General features: G+C 54.2%; 1 protein-coding gene across 1 annotated transcript in view; it reads left to right on the top strand.

The window, feature by feature from the left end:
- Positions 1-17,056, top strand: part of WNK2 (WNK lysine deficient protein kinase 2) — a 163,444-nt gene that overhangs the window by 90,601 nt on the left and 55,787 nt on the right. The window contains exons 13-18 of the mRNA XM_021716805.1: positions 6,387-6,678; positions 10,359-10,558; positions 13,179-13,334; positions 13,714-13,905; positions 15,691-16,206; positions 16,294-16,509. Coding sequence (XP_021572480.1) covers positions 6,387-6,678; positions 10,359-10,558; positions 13,179-13,334; positions 13,714-13,905; positions 15,691-16,206; positions 16,294-16,509 — 1,572 coding nt within the window. The remainder of the gene's footprint in view (positions 1-6,386; positions 6,679-10,358; positions 10,559-13,178; positions 13,335-13,713; positions 13,906-15,690; positions 16,207-16,293; positions 16,510-17,056) is intronic.

Genomic DNA, 17,056 nt, shown 5'->3' with positions numbered 1-17,056 from the left:
TTTTACTGAATATAGCACAGCTGCTGAAAGCATCCACATGCCACCATTCATACTGACAGTCCTGCATAAGCTTCACATCTCTGGGCTGGGCTGAGTCTCAGTGAGCAGAGGAGGACCATTCCCCAATGGGGTCGGCTGAAGGCAGGAGGGTGGCCAGCAGGTCCTGCTCAGATGGGGAAACTGAGACTTGGCGATGCCACGGAAGTTGTGGGCCCTCAGAGGCAGCCACATGTCTGTCTACCCTGTGGACTCTGCTCCTGTTGGCACTGCCTGTCCCTGGACCCAGCACGTGGCACAGAAGTCTGCTAGGTCTTTGGCACAGGCTGTGCAGCAAGGTTGGTGCAGGGAGTGTCCAGGCTTCCTGCAGTTGGAACCCCAAAGAGGGGAGCTGGCAAAACAGAGCTGCTCCTGAGGATTGCTACACACCCAAGGGATCCAGGCTACATGAGCCAAGATCCTGCAGATTCTCAAGGCCATAGGACTGCTCTGGGTGCTCCTCATGTTGCCTCCAGCCTCTTTACAGCTGTGGAGTGGGTGCTTCTGGTGTGGACTGACATGTAAGACCTCAGTACTGGGACCGAGGTGCAAGGATACACCTTCTCAAGCTGGCCAGGACTTTGCCTTCCCCTGGACAGCAGCCTGTGTCCAGGCTGCAGTCTCACAATGACAGTGCTCGTGATGTCCCTCAGACTGGCTTCTCTGTGGGGCTCTTCCTGCAATCTGCTGTGCCATCACTGCAGACGCTCTAGAGTGGCTGCCTGTGTCCCCACCCAGCTTGTTTCTGGTCACATCCCTGACCCAGACACAGACACCGCTGCTGTGAGCAGATCTAAGGGGGGTGCTGAGCTCTGCACTTCCTGGGAGATCTTCCGTGGCTCTTGATGGGCTTATGTGGTACACAGGGCACATTTTTAATTCCCTGAGTTTACTGAGTTGTACCAGGTAACTACAGCACATCTGTCCAGTAACTGTAGAGCACATTCCTACTCACTAACGCAGTGCCACAAGTTCCTCGTGCTTTCAATGCAAGTGGCAAATGCTGAGTGAGTATATCAGGCATGTGTGGCATGTGAGCTGAGGACAGAGATGCTGGACACAGCCAAGAGCGTTTTTTCGAGGAAACTGCATCGGCCATTTGGTGAGAGGTCCGGGGTGACAGGGAGGAGAGTAGGAAGGCAACCTTTTGAGGGGGAATGGCCTGTAAGAGCCTCCCACGCATGAGGGTGAGGAAAGTCCTGGGGCTGCCACGCGGGCTCTGGCCTCGCAGGAGCATCTCTGACAGGTGCTGAGGTCAGGCCAATAGCAAGAACACAGGAGTGTTGGGACAGGAGGGTATTGGGACTTCCAGGTTTCAGTGTGGTAAAATTGCTGCAGGAAGGGTAGGTGAAGTGAGACTCTTTGGTTCCTTCAAAAATATGGTTGAACCTCCTCTTTCTCGGGGCATATGGAACTGGGAGGGCCGGGAGCAGGAGGGGACACCAGGGCTCAGCTGTGATCCTGACTCAGCTGGCGCATCCAGGAGGCCCCTGGGCCCCACACAGTGGGCTCTGGCTGTCTGTGCCTCCACTGCCCAGGCAGCCATCCCTTTGGCCTTAGTTCCATCAAGAGATGGTGGCACCCAAAACGTGCCATAGGCCTCCTTCCCTGTCCTCCACTCAGTGACCTCTGCACCAGGTGAGTGGGAAGAATCTCATGTGACTGACTTTTTATCTACATGGAGTCTTGGCCTCCCCACCCCACCCACCTCCTCCAGGGCCATTGTGTGCATTGCTCTCCCCTCAACCCGTGGCCTCCTATGTTTGTCACCACACAAGTTCCAACACTTGGCTAAATTCCTGGGCTCTGTTTTTCATCAGTTCACAGCTGAAACTCCTCAACCCGACACCATCACCCCTCCCCCCCCTTCTGTGTCTTCTACCTTTTAAAATTATGGGACTTGCTACCTGTGGACTAGAGTGGCCCCCAACCTTTTTGGCATCAGAGACTGGCTTCATGAAGGTTAGTTTTTCCACAGATGTGGGTGGGGGTAGTTTTGGGATGATTCAGGTGCATTTCTATTATTGTTACATTGTAATATATAATGAAATAGTTACACAACGCACCATAATGTAGAATCAGTGAGAGCCCTGAGCTTGTTTACCTGCAACTAGACAGTCCCACCTGGGGGTGACAGGAGATAGTGCTAGCATTACCACCTCAGCTCTACCTCAGATCATCAGGTGTTAGATCCTCGTAAGGAGCGCACAACCTAGATATCTCTCATGCACAGTTCACAATAGAGTTCATGCTTTATGAAGTCTAATGCCACTGCTAATCTGACAGAAGGCAGAGCTCAGGCGGTAATGTGAGAGATGGGGAGTGACTGTAAATACAGATGAAGCTAAGCTTGCTCACCCACTGTTCACCTCCTGCTGTGTGGCCCAGTCAGTCCGTGGCCCTGGGGGTTGGGGGATTCCTGAACTACAGGATCTGTGAAGAAGGGACATGACCTGTGTTCAGTTAAGGAACAAGAATAAAATAGTGCGCACCCCTACCCCACTAAGACCAGAGGAGGTAACACCTGGGGGCCCACCCTTGACCAACTAAAAGCTACTCGTCCCCATGACAGGGAACTCATTCCACGTGAATGACCCTGCATGTGCCTATGGCAGTTTTGGCTTTGCCCCAGTCCCTTGCTAGGCCTTGAGGGTTAATGCTGGATCTCCAGGGGCCTCTCCACGTTCTAGCCTGCCCTCCTTCCTGCCTAATTGAGGCATCTGAGTCCAGCACTGGGGTCTCCCCATCTCTCTGGAATCCCAACACCAGCCTGGCTATGGGCCGCAGGCTGGAGGGGCCTAGTGTCATGCTGTAAAAACAAAATGATATCACTGCCCTCCCCCCCATGACTGGGGAGATACTGGTACCTTGGAGCACCTGGGTCTGAGCCTGTGGAGAGAAGTTCTGGAATGGATGAGACTTCCTTCCGCAGGGACCTTGGGCAGGAGGGGATGTGAGTGGGACAGAGTCCTTCTCAACTCAAAAAGTCCCACAGGCAGGCCGTGGTGGAAGAGAAAGATCCCTGGAGAGAGGGAGGGCCAGGTGCTGCTGGGAACAGAGCTGGCCTCGATCTGGAAGTGACCTCCCAGGAGTCAAACTCCCAAGGGGAGTGGCAGGGAGGGAGCCTGCAGGTGTAAACCAGGAGTCTCAGGCTACCCCTTACCTCCACCCTCATGACCTATGGATAATAGGACATGCCTGTGTCATACAGAATGCAGCTGAATTCTTCTGTTTGGGAAAAAAATAGAAGAAATGCCTTAAAGAGGAAGACAGGGGGTGGTGACAGTGAAGACAGACGGAAGGAAAGCAGGACGTGGGCTGTGGCACTGGCAGAAAATGGAAACCATGGTGGGTGTGGTCTTCAGCGGCCTCTAAGGGCAAGTATGATTTTTGGTGGCCTCTGGTCAAGTATCAGGCTGAGGTGGGCATGTGTGGAGTAACTGACTTGGGTGAGACCCCAAGGTTACTTGGTGCCTCGGGGACACTGCATGCTCCCCAGGATCGGAAACCCTGAGTGAACAGGTTCTGCCAACTGGCTACACACACCTGCCCAGGTACCAGCAACAGGGACATCACCAGTCTCAACCCTTTGGGGTTGGAGCCCATTTTCTAGGGCTTCTTGGGAAAATGCCTACTCCTGACTGTGAGGTGGGACGAGGCCCTGGGTCTGGCCACTCCACTGGGTGTGCAGCCTGACTCCCTCCTTCCTAGGCCAGCTGCTCTGCTGCAGAGCCATCCTGGAGCTGCCGTGGAGCCACCACGGAGCTGCCACAGAGCAGGCAGCCAGTGCCTCATGGGAGTGGGGAGCCAGGCCTGCGGGGCACCCTGCAAGTGGCAGGTATGCCTAAAGGAGCTGCCAGCCTCTGGTCACACCTTGAGACCCCTCCTTGCATTGCTGGGAGTCAGAGGAGGCTTTGAGCCCGGGTTTCTGTCAGGGAGCTTCCTTCCATCCAAAAGAGCCATCTTTGGAAATAAAGTGTGTTGAAAGAATCTCAACCTGACTGAAAATCCAAAGGTACCACAAAGCCATCTGTTTTCCATGAACCATCTGAGGATATGTGCTTGACTGGATTCCCCTTTACCCCTGAGTACTTCTGTGTCTGTTTCTACAAACTAGGACATGTCCTGCACAGCCAGACAACATCAGGAAATACCATTGAGCCATCCTAGCCCTCCTGTCCTTGAGCCACTTGGGTCCCCAGTTGTGCGGGTTACACAATCACATGTCCTTTCATTCTCTTCGGCCCTTCACTTCCATGGCCTGTCCCTGGGAAAGGGCTCAGGTGTACCTCTGTGGGCGTGTCGTGATCAGGCCTTGTGTCTTTGCCAGGCCAGGTTCATGTGTATCCACAGGGTGCAGAGCGCTATCCGTCCATCCCCTCAGGCAGGATGCTAGCTCTGGACTTGGTGTGGGCGCCAGGCTGGGTTGCTCTCACCTTTTGTTATTGCACATGTCCCCTGGGAAGTGTTTGGACCCTTGTAAATCTCATTTTTCATCAGACTTCCCTTTACTGTGTTCATATCTCTCTGTGGATGCATGGCTTCATTTTGCTCAGTAGGTCGTAGTCCACGTGTGTGTCTGTTGCTGCCTAGCAAATTACCCACACATGGCTCTGGAAATGCTTCTAGCCTCTTACCATCTCCAAGGTCAGGGATGGGGGTCTCAGTGGGCATCTCAGCTCAGAGTACTTCATGAGGTGCCACCAGGTGTTGGCCCAGACAGCAGTCTCAGACCTTGCCAGGTGGGTCTCTGCCATAGGGCTACTTGTGACAGGGCTTTCCCTGAGCAGATGGTCATGAGGGAGGAGAGAGGGAGGAGGAAAGGAGGGAGGAAACACTAGAGAAATTGGCTGGGGGAGGTACAGAGGAGAGAGACAGAGGGAGACAGAGAAGGAGGCAGGGGGACCACACCCACTCGTGGCCTTCCCCCCACCATACCTCTGTGACGCCTCGTCCCTCCTGCCACCACAGATTATATGCAAAATACATGTCCGAATCTGTAGACACGTCCTTCAGGCTGTCATCATTTCACTGTTCATTTTGATGCTCAGAGTGTCCCAGATTTGCCAGTGGAGGCCCTGGGCGCTGGATCCCGTGTCACTGTGCACGTCCCCATCATTCTCTGAGGACATCCTGACCTCTTGCCTAGCTTGCTGGCTCCCTATTATGGCCTAGCTCTGGGTGTCTTGCTGTTGTGTCGTTCCTCCCAGGCCCTCTGGGTAGACAGAGGTTGCAAGTACATGCATGTCTGTTCTGCGCACCGTGTGTGTGTGTGTGTGCATGTATGCGTGTGTGCGTGCATGCTGCCTATGTGCGTATACCTGCCTGCCTTACGGTTCACAGCAAAGCTCCATCCTACCCAGAAGCTGGGCTCTGCTTCAGGTTTCTGCCTCTCCCTGCTTGAGGAGCCAACCATCCATGTCCATTGCTCCTAATTCTGTTTGGCCAGCCCTGCTTAGGGTCACTGGCCTCCAGCTGAGCTGTCACCACCCCCACCTCCCCTAGGATGGGCTTCCCTCCAAGCCCACTCCCACACCAGGCTGCCTCCTGCAGGGTACCTCCTCGCCTCAGAGACCTGGCTATCCATCTGGACTGTAGTTAATCTTTAGGACCCAGCTTCTCAGGAAGGAAGGGAGCTTGGGTAGATTTGGAATCTTAGTTCTGGTGCATTTTCATGTGTCTGTGGTCACCACACCTGCCACCTGGGAGAGCACCCCCTCCGAAAAGGGTTTCATTCATCAGAAAGCAAGAAGGTCATTTTGCCATGAGTGCTCTCAGCAACTTCACAATCTTTCCTGAAGATCTTGGGCTCTTTTATAAGTGCTTTCAGTGGCTCTGTCTGGCAGGTTGGCTTTAGAATTTTGCCAGGTGTGAGTGCACACCCTACTGGTCTCAAATGACCAGGTGCGCCTCTTTCCTCCATGTAGAACTCAGTCATGTCCCCATCCCCCATCTTGGGCAGCCCCCCAACCTCCGAGACAGCTCAGAGGATGCCAAGGAAAGCACTGGCCCCTTAGCTCCTTGTCCCTGTTACTGAGCACAGAGACAACTAGGAGCCCCTTCCTGTCCAAGGCCAGCCTGGAGCTTGAAGCCCCAGGGGACCAGCCACTGGCTGCTCTAGGTTTCGCTCTTGCCATTGACTCTGCGGGAGGCAGGTCAGGCCTGGGCAGTGGTCTCTCTTTCCCTCACCATGTGCCTGTTGCTGTCCCATAGCTGAGCCCTCAGGATTCTACAGTGGGGGTGGGGGGAATAATTACTCATGGGCATCCTGAGAGGAGCAAGCCCTGTGTGAAATATGGGGCAGAGTGGGCCGGTCCCCAGTAACACTGACCATATTACTGCCTTTGCAGATTGAGTCTGGATTCTTCCATGAGAGTGACGTGAAGATTGTGGCCAAGTCCATCCGTGACCGCGTGGCGTTGATCCAATGGCGGCGGGAGAGGATCTGGCCCGTGCTGCAGCCCAAGGAGCAGCAGGATGCAGGCAGCCCTGACAAGGCCAAGGGGCCACCGGTGCCCCTGCAGGTCCAGGTGACCTACCACACGCAGGCTGGGCAGACCGGGCCACCAGAGCCTGAGGAGCCAGAAGTCGACCAGCACCTCCTCCCACTTACGCTGCCAACCAGTGCCACCTCCCTGACCTGTGAGTGCTCAGGTGGGGTCACTATGGCACATCCCTTGGATGTGGTGTCATGAAGCTCTGAATGGTCCCCATGTGTCGGTGTGGTTGCTTCCCACTGTAGTTGGTCCCAGGAACTCCACCTCGGCTCCCCTACCCCATGATGGGTTTGCTTCCTGCCAGCACCTTTAGTGACATGTCACAAACCTGGGAAGAGGACACATCCCAGGGTGGGGGCCAGCTGGGACATGCAGGTCCTGAGTCCTTGGCCAGTCTGGGGTCTGTACCCCCAGACCACACCCTGTAGGTGAACAGTAAATATGGGTGAGCGTTGTTTCAGGAAGGGACTAGGGCTGTCCCTGCATTTCCCAGTAATCTGTGAGCAGAAGGGGCTTAAGGCTCACGAAATTCTGCTTCTCAGGACGGACAGGGACAAAGGCGCCCTGAGCCAGCAGGGTCTGACGGAGCCCATTCAGTTCCACTCCCCACTGTGGAGTTGTGGACTTGGGGCAGGTTCCTTATCCTGTCTGAGAATGACAGTCCTGGTCTCATGGGGGAACGTGAGGGCCATGTGAGGTACTGGCAGGGGCTGCTCAGTGGGCCATCTGTCCAGTGGACAGAGCGTGCACTGTCTTGGCTTGTGGTGTCACCACCGGGATCTTCCATCCCTGGTATTACACCCTTTCTAGCAGCAGAACCTCTGAGACCTTCCGTACATGTTCAAGAGGGTGTTACCGTGAATTGGCAGAAGTCACTTTGCATTCAGGCTTCACCTAAGGACATTTAGAAAGAATATAGTGTCTTCTGCACACATAGGCAGAAAAGCAACCTGCTTACAATCCTTGATGTCCTGAATATTCAAGGCTTCAGTGAGGATGGAGGGCTGTGGCTTTGTCTATTCTGTGAATGAGCACGGAGTGACCATTCAAAGCCCAGGGACCTAGACTGGCCCTGTTCTGGTGGCTCACACGGAAAAACTAAAATAGTCTGTTTAATTTATTTAATACGCACATCCTTCATTTGTCATTAAAATAGCTTGTTCTTCACAGTAGGCTATTTAAATTCAAACACACAGTCACCACACTGAGATAGGCTGCCTACTATTTATTTCACTCAAACCTGCTCAGGTTTGCTTTGGAGAAAGTAATTGGTACATCATCGCTCTATTTTTTGATAAATCTAAAAAGTTACCACAGACTTTTTGCAGGAAAAAAGTCACATTCACAATTTCTAGGATGGGAATTTAAATCTTCCTTTTGTTGTACTTGGAAGAGACAGTTTGTGATCTAGAAGTATGTTTAGCTGTGGTCAGATATGATCATTCAGGTCTCATCCACCACGAGGTCAGATGGAGACACCAGTTGACTGATGAGTCTGCAGACTGCCCACGTCCAGCTTGATTCAGCTGCCACACTTCTCAAAAATGCTCTCACTCATTTATTACATTTTCTTTAAAAGAGAGAATATAGTCACACTGCATAGCATTCCAAAGACTGGGAGGGTGTACAGCAAGTCACATAACTGTCTTCCCTGAGGTAGCAGATGCTACCAGTCTCTTAATTGTCTTTCTAGAGATAATCTACACTTTAGCCTACCACACAAACAATGCACTAACACACATGCAGGCACATGGATACACAGGCACACCCACATGATACATATGGGTGCATGCTTGCACACATGCATACACACAAATATACACCATACATATGTGAACACATGCATGCACACAGAAACATGCACACTCCACACATGTGTGCACACACGAACCTTCTACACATGGTTATACACCTGCACATCCACATGCATGCAAACATATGTGTGCACACTAACCCATGGGCACACCGCATGTGTGCACATACATGTGAGCAGTGCACATGTGTGTGGGCACATGCATACACACCCATATTTGTCTGAACACATGCATGCACAGAGACATGCACATCTCTCACATGGGTGCACGCACATGCATCCACCTTCTACACATGGACACACATTCGCACATGCACACATATGTATACACACTCATGCATGCATATGAACATGCCCACTCTCATGTTTTCCTCTGTTCCACAATAGATAGTATCCCCCACATACTCTTCTGCATCTTCCTCTGGGCTCCTCTGGGTCAGAACAGAAAGCCCACCAGGATCCAGTCTGTGTAGCACAATTGGCAAACACACATTCTATGTTAGAAAATGCAAATGTATCTTACTTTTGACAATTCCCCTGTTGTGCCTTAAACTACTCACCCTCAGTCTTGGCCCAGCTCAGTGGGGCTTCCTTGGTGACTCCACAAAAACAGCTAATAACTGCAGTAGCACAATCTGTCAATAGGTTCAAAATTGATTTCTAAACTGTGTAACTATACAAGTAATGAACACATTCACTTTAGAAATGTGAAGTGTCACACATGTAGTTAGAGTTGCAGTACTTGAAACTTGTCTGGTCCCTTCGTGGTCACCTCCTCCCCTTATCCTCTCTCCCCTCCCTCCCCACCCCCACCCATCAAGCAGAAATGACCACACTTTAATGACCAGTTGGCTCATTAAAAATCAGAGCCGCTCGTCTAATTGGTTTTGCACAATTAAACCTCGGCATTCCTTATGGCTTCCTAGGTTAAAACAGGTTCTAATCAGTTTCTGGGAAAATTGTTTTAATGCAAGCCATCAAGATTTCCTGTTTACTTTGTTTAAATTATAAATGGATATAATACCTTGAAATGTAGCCCCTTGTGCAGATAACTTAGTAGTCATAGGTAGTGAGTCCTAGGGCTTCTGCTGCTTTGGCATCTGGGAGCAGTAAACCCAAAGTGCTATTTCAGATAGACTCTCTCTTTTCCCGCGACTGGCATGACCACACAGGCAAAGCTGTTCCCAGGCATGTGCTGGGAAGACCAGCCCATGAGCTGTGGGGCTTCTGTCTGCATCCCCATGGGCAAGCAGGTCTGTCCGCTGCTTCTGTTTGCTGGAACTGGGCTGGTCTGATCTGTTTGAGGCCGGCATCTCAGGATCCTGGAGCTGTGGATGCTTGCTGCCACTCCTGCCTCTGCATCGCCTGCACAGCAGTGCATCCCCCTCTTGAGGCCGCTCTGTAGAGTAGGGGAGACCTCAGCTCTATTTCCAACCATTTTAGACCTGGTTCTTTGACTCCAATCCCCCTGTTCAGGCCATTTGCCGCAGTGTGTGAAGGTGTCAGAGTCTTCAGACACCCGTCCCTCATGAGACACAGGTGATAACTGTCTCCCCTATAGTTAAGACACCAGCCTTATCTTCTCATAGACGTTCTATCAGCCTCCCTACCTCCCTTTAAGGACTGGGACGGGCATTGGCTTTAAGGGCTGGTTGCGTGTCAGGTTCTACCTGTAGACCAGGTGTACCACCATGCCTGGCATCAAGCTAGCCAAACATCAGCCATGTCAGGCTGGGGCACATGACAGAATCACATCATTTATGTGATCTGGGGAAACAGCCACACCTCTGGCTTGCAGAAGATCATACAAGCCCGTTGAAGCCATTTGCCAAGTCTACCTGACCAGAGCCGGTCCTCCTTTGCAATTTACATTTGGAGCAGTTTTGTTCATTTCACAAGATGAAGTGAAATGTGGTCTTAACTGACAGAAAGCGCTTGTTTACGAGAAGCCAACTTACCGCTTATGTGGTGTTTGGAGATGTGCCCTCTGAGTCCTCTTTTGTCCTCCTCAGCGGACAGCACCTTCGACAGTGGCCAGGGATCCACAGTCTACTCGGACTCCCAGAGCAGCCAGCAAAGTGTGGTGCTGGGCTCTCTTGCAGACACAGCACTGCCCCCCACCCAGTGTGTGTGCAGCCCCCCCATGAGTGAGGGGCCCGTCCTGCCTCAGAGCCTGCCCTCACTGGGGGCCTACCAGCAGCCTGCATCTGCGGTGAGTTAGAGCACCACCCCACTCCATTCCCACAACTCACTCTGGGGGCTTCGGGGTTCGCAGTAGGCCCTCCAGGCTATGCTGCACTGTGGTCAGCATTGAGATGGGCTGTGGGTCAATGCCCGGCCACTTTTCCTGGAGAGAGAAACAAAAACGGGTCCAGGGGAGCCCCATCTTCTCTGGTGACTGTGCCTCTGATGAACCGTAAAGACCTACTGAATGAGAAAGATGCCCAGTTAGAAAACAGACCCTAGGAGCAACCAGAGCTTGGGAGGTTATGAGAGAGCTAACCGGCCCTACCCTGTGGTGGCAGGCCCTGGTGGTGACAGTGGCACCTGGCGACTGTGTCCTGGGCCACTATCTCAGACTATCCAAAAAATGACAGAAAAGTGTCTTGTATTATGAAACTTGAGCTTCGATCTCATGTCTAGCCCACAGGGTCAGGCCCAGCCCTGACACGTTTCCCTGGATAATGTGTAGCTGTTAAAGGCAGAGCCATAGAGGTAGGTGGGTGGGCATACAGGCAGCACTTTTAGGGCATATGTTTGGAGAAGCACGAATGATGGAGTCTCAGGCCATGATGACACATAGGAGATGGCTCCTAGATATGGGAGAGATGCATGGGGTCACATTTGGCTTTTTTTTTTGGTTTGGAATTTTTTGTAACACTAAAGGAAGCAAAATAATCACTCACGACTTCACAGTGCGAAGTGCCCAGCCACAGAGGTTGCCCCTGGTGTGGAGCAGAACCTCTCGCGTGGAGCAGAGTCCATGGAGGGTGATTCGTGGGGTGAACTGTCTCTATCATCCCTGGCAAGGTTCCTGCCCAGCGCTTTGGCGACCCTGGGTCTCACTGGACACTCCAGTCACCATGGCTGCCCCTGGCACTGCCTGAGCACAGGTGATGGGGCAGTGCTGACCATCCTGTGGTACCCCTGCACTCAGGCTCTACCTTCCTCTTCTCTCCACACAGGGCTGGGCAGTCAGAAGGGCCCAGCTGAAGCCATTTGCCAAGTCTACCTGACCAGAGCCAGTCCTCCTTTGCAATTTGCATTTGGGGCAGTTTTGTTCATTTCAGAAGATGAAGTGAAATGTGGTCTTAACTGACAGAAAGAACTTTTGTTTATGAGAAGCCTACTTACCGTTCCAGAGTGGTGGTTCTTGGCCCTGAAAGTCATCCAAGCTGGGGCTAGGGTCTTCCCACTGCCATTCGGTGCACTCATCCTGGGTTCCTACCAGGCTGCATCCATCTCCTGATGCCTCAATAGCACTGCTGGGCTCAGCATCAGTGTCTAAACCTGGAGACCCAAGTAGGGATATCACAGGTGTAGCCATCATGGACTCTGGCTGCAAGCTCTCTCTCATGTCTCCCTGCCTAGTGACACAGAGACACCTTAGACAGAAAGGTAGGGTCCGGAAGAGTCCCCACGTGCCTCTCCTGGGAAGGTTGCCAAAGTGACATGCCCCAGGGGGCTCAGTGAGGGAAGAGAACAGGCAAGGAGGAGCACCACAGTGGAACTGCCAGGCCTCCCTGGAGGCCATTGGGAACTCACATCTACCTGCTCCCAGTTTGCTAGGCCCTGCCCGAGCTCCTATACTGTGTAGGTAGTCCAGCCAAGCCAGGTCCATTCCTCCTGCTCTGTGACTTCCGGTGAATCCAAAAGCCTGTCTCGATTCCAAACACACCTACTCTCCCCATGCTGCCCTTCTGTGAGACACAAGTGAGCAAAGACAGTCCTGGGTGTCACCAGTGTGTAGGTGACACAGAGGCCACCAGAGGAGAACCATGAAATCCAGTTCTGAAAAGCAGGGATAGAGCTCAGACTCATGTCCTCTGAGCCCTGCCTATGCCACATGTTCCCACTGTTTAGAAGTAAATCCAAGACCTCAAGACACGGACCCTAGAAATATTTCAGCCTCTATCTCTGCACGCTAAGGACTCTAGAGGACAAAACCCAATGCCATGATTACACCAAAGAAATTAACATGAGCATGTATATGAGCATGCCCACTTTCATGCAGTTCCTTAACAGCATCAAATATCTGAGCGCTGAGATTTCCAGTTATTTAGCAGTCCAGGTTCATGCCACCACTGCCTAGGGGCGTACGTCCCATTGCAAGGCCAATCTCTCTAACCCCTTGTGGCTGAGTCCTAGGGATCCTGTTTTGCTGCCTGTACCTGTGGCCCAGTACCTTCCTGGCAGCCGTTGTGCTGGTTGTATTCATATTTCCATAGTGTTTATGAAGTGTCCATGGGTATCATCTTACATAATTGCAGTCACAGAGACGATGAGCTTCCCCCATTCAATGTGTTATGGGGCCTTTCTCCACAGTTCTGCAAGGCCTTCGGAATGATCTTTTTCACAACTGTATCATATTCCATGGGGTTGATGTGCTAGAAGATTCACTGGCCAGGAGCATGGCTATTCCTGGCTCTTTACTGCTATGAGTGATGCCTCAGGAGCCACCATATCTTGCTTCCACCGAGCCACATTCCTGGGAAGAGGGTCCTTAGTGAGCCTAGGCACGAGGATAATGTGGGGCTGCCCACCCCTGCCCAGGAGCTTGGGCTTGGAGGTTCCTGAGCAACTGCTGAGTGTGGTCTGCATGCTCTTCACAGCCTGGCCTGTCGGTGGGCTCCGTCCCAACCCCTGCCCACCCTCCACTCCTCCAGCAACACTTCCCGGAGCCCGCCATGAGCTTTGCCCCAGTGCTGCCGCCACCCAGCACACCTGCACCCACAGGCCCAGGCCAATCAGCACCCGCTGGCCAGCAGGTGAGTGTGGTGCCTCCTTCCACCACTGTCAGTATGACCGCAGTACATGGCCCCTAGTGGCAAGCAGTCAGTTCTGCTAGCCCTGGGAACCCAGGTCTGTGAGAGCCTGCCTCAGGCTTCTTACCTCGTGTTCGCTGTGGGTCCCCTGGGTCTGTGGTGTGGGGTTTGGATGGGGGTGGAGGCAACTCTCGTGTGTGTGACTGTGCAAGTGTGTGCATGTGTGTGCAAGTGTGTGTGTATGCATGGGTCTCTGTGAACGTGACTGCGTGTGTCTGTGTATGTGTGAGGGTGAATTGACTTTCTGTCTTACCTAAGCATGTGGGTGAACCCCATCTCAGAAAATTGGTAGTCTAAGGGGAGCCCCCTGCTCTCCCTCCAGCCTCCTCCACTGGCCCAGCCAACGCCCCTGCCGCAGGTCCTGGCCTCACAGCCCATGGGTCCCCTCCAGCCGGTGCCCCCCCACCTGCCTCCATACCTGGCTCCAGCCTCCCCGGTGGTGGTCCCTGCCCAGCTGAAGCCCCTCCAGATGCCACAGACGCCCCTGCAGCCACTTGCTCAAGTCCCTCCACAGGTACTTCTGGGCTGATGGCCGCTGTCAGTGGTGGCCTGCGGGTTGCCAAGCCCCGGCTGGGGTAACACTGCACCCACAGGGGCCTGTCTATACATGGAACCTGGGGGAGGGGCAGGGCTGGGGAGTCAGGCCTCAGCTGCCTTGGGTTTATGTACTATCACATGTGCTAGGATTGCTCCAGGGCTCAACATGGCAAGCCTTGTGTCCTCCCCCTACCCATCACACCAGACCCCTAAGAGTGACAGCTTCCAATTAGACTACTCTGTCCTGTCCTCCAGCCTCACTTTCTCCCCCAACTGGAGGGCCATTCTTGGTCCTTCCAGGCCACAATGCCTTCTGGGCTGTGAGTGACTGGGGGCGAGGGTCCCTCTGGGAAGGTGGGAGGCGCAACAACCCAGCTACCTGGTACCCCACCTGCAATGTACTTATCTTCCCTGGGCATCTGCCCCAGGCACATCCAGGAAAAGGTTATTAGTCCAAGGTGGAGGACAGAAGTCATGAGGTGGCCACTGATCTGACGTGGAAAGCAGGTGGTTTTGCCTTGGGACCATCATCCTGCAGCTACCCTGAGGCTGTGCCAAACATAGCTCCCCAGAGTTCCAGGAGCCAGCAGGGAGGCACTGCTGACCGCGGGAAAGCCCAGCCTCCAAGGCTGGACTCAAGCAGCAGAAACAACTTCTGATATCTTTTTGTGGGAACACTGTCCATGAGGAGGTGGTACCCAGCCACACATGCCTGTAGCAGAATATAACCAAGTTAGGGCCCCACTGCCCAGGTAAATGCACTGAGGATCCTAGACACTCTGGATCCTTGAGTGATGCCGATGGGCCAGTCAGTGGTAGGACAGGAAGTGGTCTTCGCTCTGAAGATGATGGTCCCCATGGGGCAAGTGAGTGCTCCTGCAAATCACAGGCCCCACCTGGAGGATTCTCTGTGGGAACTTACCTGCTGCCCAGGTCCTGTCTTCATCACAGCGAGTTGGAGTCAGCTTCGGGGTTTAATGAAGTCACCATCCTGTTCATTCAAGTAGACAGCAGTGCACGTGAGCATTTCTGCTGACTGCACAAAGGGGGAGTGAAGTGATACGCACATACACGGGACAGCTTTACCCTTAGACCCAAGTGCTAACTCACAAGGTCCTGCGTTGGCTGCCTGCCCTAGGTGCGTGCACATGTGCACTCCAAAAGGACACAGATGGGAGGTGTCTGGGAGGCTGGACAGGATGCAGTGTGCTACCTCTGCCAACCAAGGGGCCGCAAAGATACCTTTCATTGAGATCCCTCCAAGGAGTTAGTATCCACTTGAATTCTTACAGGTTTTGGGGATAAGGCCAAGGTGACTTTGGATGCCTGAGGCCAGGCTCTGACAGTCCTGGTCCTTTCTCATGAAGGCGGTCCAGAGCTTCGAAGTCACTCCTCTGTGACCCATGATCACTCCTCTGGCCACTCCCAGTTTCTGAACTACCCTGACACCCTCAAGTCCCCAGTGTGGCCCACTAGGGGTGAGGGTGGGTCCTAGATTGGTCTCTAGCAGGTTCTGCCCGGTTGGTCTCCAGGCTGCCGACCCCCTTTTCTCTCTGAAGAGTTCCATGAGGTTGGGGTTTCCATTTCAGTTGAGTTTATGTTCGGGGCTCCTGCCATAGTAGCTACACAAAGGTGTCTCAGAGGGAAAAAACCACTGCCCTTGTCCCACCGTCCCACTGACCATGGCTGTCCCTGCATGCAGGTGCCGTGGACAGGGACGCCAGCATGAGGTTGCACTGACTCACTCCTGTATCTCTTTCAGATGCCCCCGATTCCTGTCGTGCCCCCCATCACACCCCTGGCGGGAATCGACAGCCTCCCCCCAGCCCTCTCTGACCTGCCGGCCACGAACGTGCCCCCTGTGCCGCCTCCTCAGTATTTCTCTCCGGCTGTCATCTTGCCGAGCCTCGCCAGCCCCCTACCCCCTGCATCCCCGGCCCTACCTCTGCAGGCGGTCAAGCTACCCCACGCCCCCGGGGCACCCCTGGCCATGCCCTGCCGGACCATTGTGCCAAACACACCAGCCACCATCCCCCTGTTGGCCGTGGCCCCACCAGGCGTGGCCGCCCTGTCCGTTCACCCCGCGGTGACCCAGCTCCCAGCCCAGGCCATGTACCCGGCAGCCTTTCCACAGATGGCACCAGGCGATGTCCCACCTTCTCCCCACCATGTAGTGCAGAACATGCGGGCCACCCTTCCACAGTCCACACTGCCCCCACAATCATCGCTGCCCCCACAGCCAACACTGCCCCCCCAGTCCATGCTGCCCTCCCAATCAGTGCTACACCCACAGTCGGCACTGCCCCTCCAGTCCACGCTGACCCCACAGTCCACACTGCCCCCCCAGTCCGCGCTGCCCCCACAGCCAGCACTACACCCCCAGTCGACTCTGCCCCCTCAGTCCATGCTGCCCCAACAGCCGGCACTGCCCTTGCAGTCTACACTGCCTCCTCAATCCACACTGCCCCCGCAGCCGGCACTGCCTCCCCAGCCAGGGCTGCCCACGCACCCTGAGCCCCTCCAGCCTGGCACTGTCCACCTTCCGGAGCAGGCTGCTCCGGGCACCGTGCCAGGGAGCCAGGTAATCCATCTGCGGGACAGGGGCCACCCTCTCAGTGCCTGGGGGACCCCTGGAACCCAGAGGTGCAAGGGCTTCTCGGCCACTGCCTCCTCCTGCTTAGCTCTAACTAAAAGGCAGCTCTGCCCTGGAGTCACCCCTCTCAGAAAGAGGTGTGTCAGGCTGATGTGGGGCATCTGCCATCTCCTCCTGCTTCCTACACGGGTCAGGACCCTTGGGAGTCAGTGACTGACAGGTTCTGCTGTTCCCTCCTCAAGAGATGGTAGTCCCTGTTCCTGTGGCTGAGTGTGCCCAACCAGGCCCAGTGTCTTTGCAACTTGCTGCCACCCATGTTGAGACTCAGGGTGCCCATCTGGGGTTGGCCCTTCACAGAGCATTTTGTCACAATGTGGCGGGGTGACCACCCCATCTCAGGAAGTCAGGCAGCTAGAGGGATGGGACTGAGGACAGATGGGGCTGCTGGCTGGAGGGTGGACGTGGCAGGACCTGTGTGCCCTCCCACTTGGGCCTGCTCCCACCTAGGCAAAGGTACCCTGTCCTAGGGTCAGGT

This window comes from Carlito syrichta, unplaced genomic scaffold (genome assembly GCF_000164805.1).
Source record: "Carlito syrichta isolate Samal-C Ts95f unplaced genomic scaffold, Tarsius_syrichta-2.0.1 Scaffold308961, whole genome shotgun sequence".
Lineage (NCBI taxonomy): Eukaryota > Metazoa > Chordata > Mammalia > Primates > Tarsiidae > Carlito > Carlito syrichta.
The sequence above is the reverse complement of the archived record's forward strand: the minus strand, read 5'-3'. Positions and strand labels throughout refer to the sequence as shown.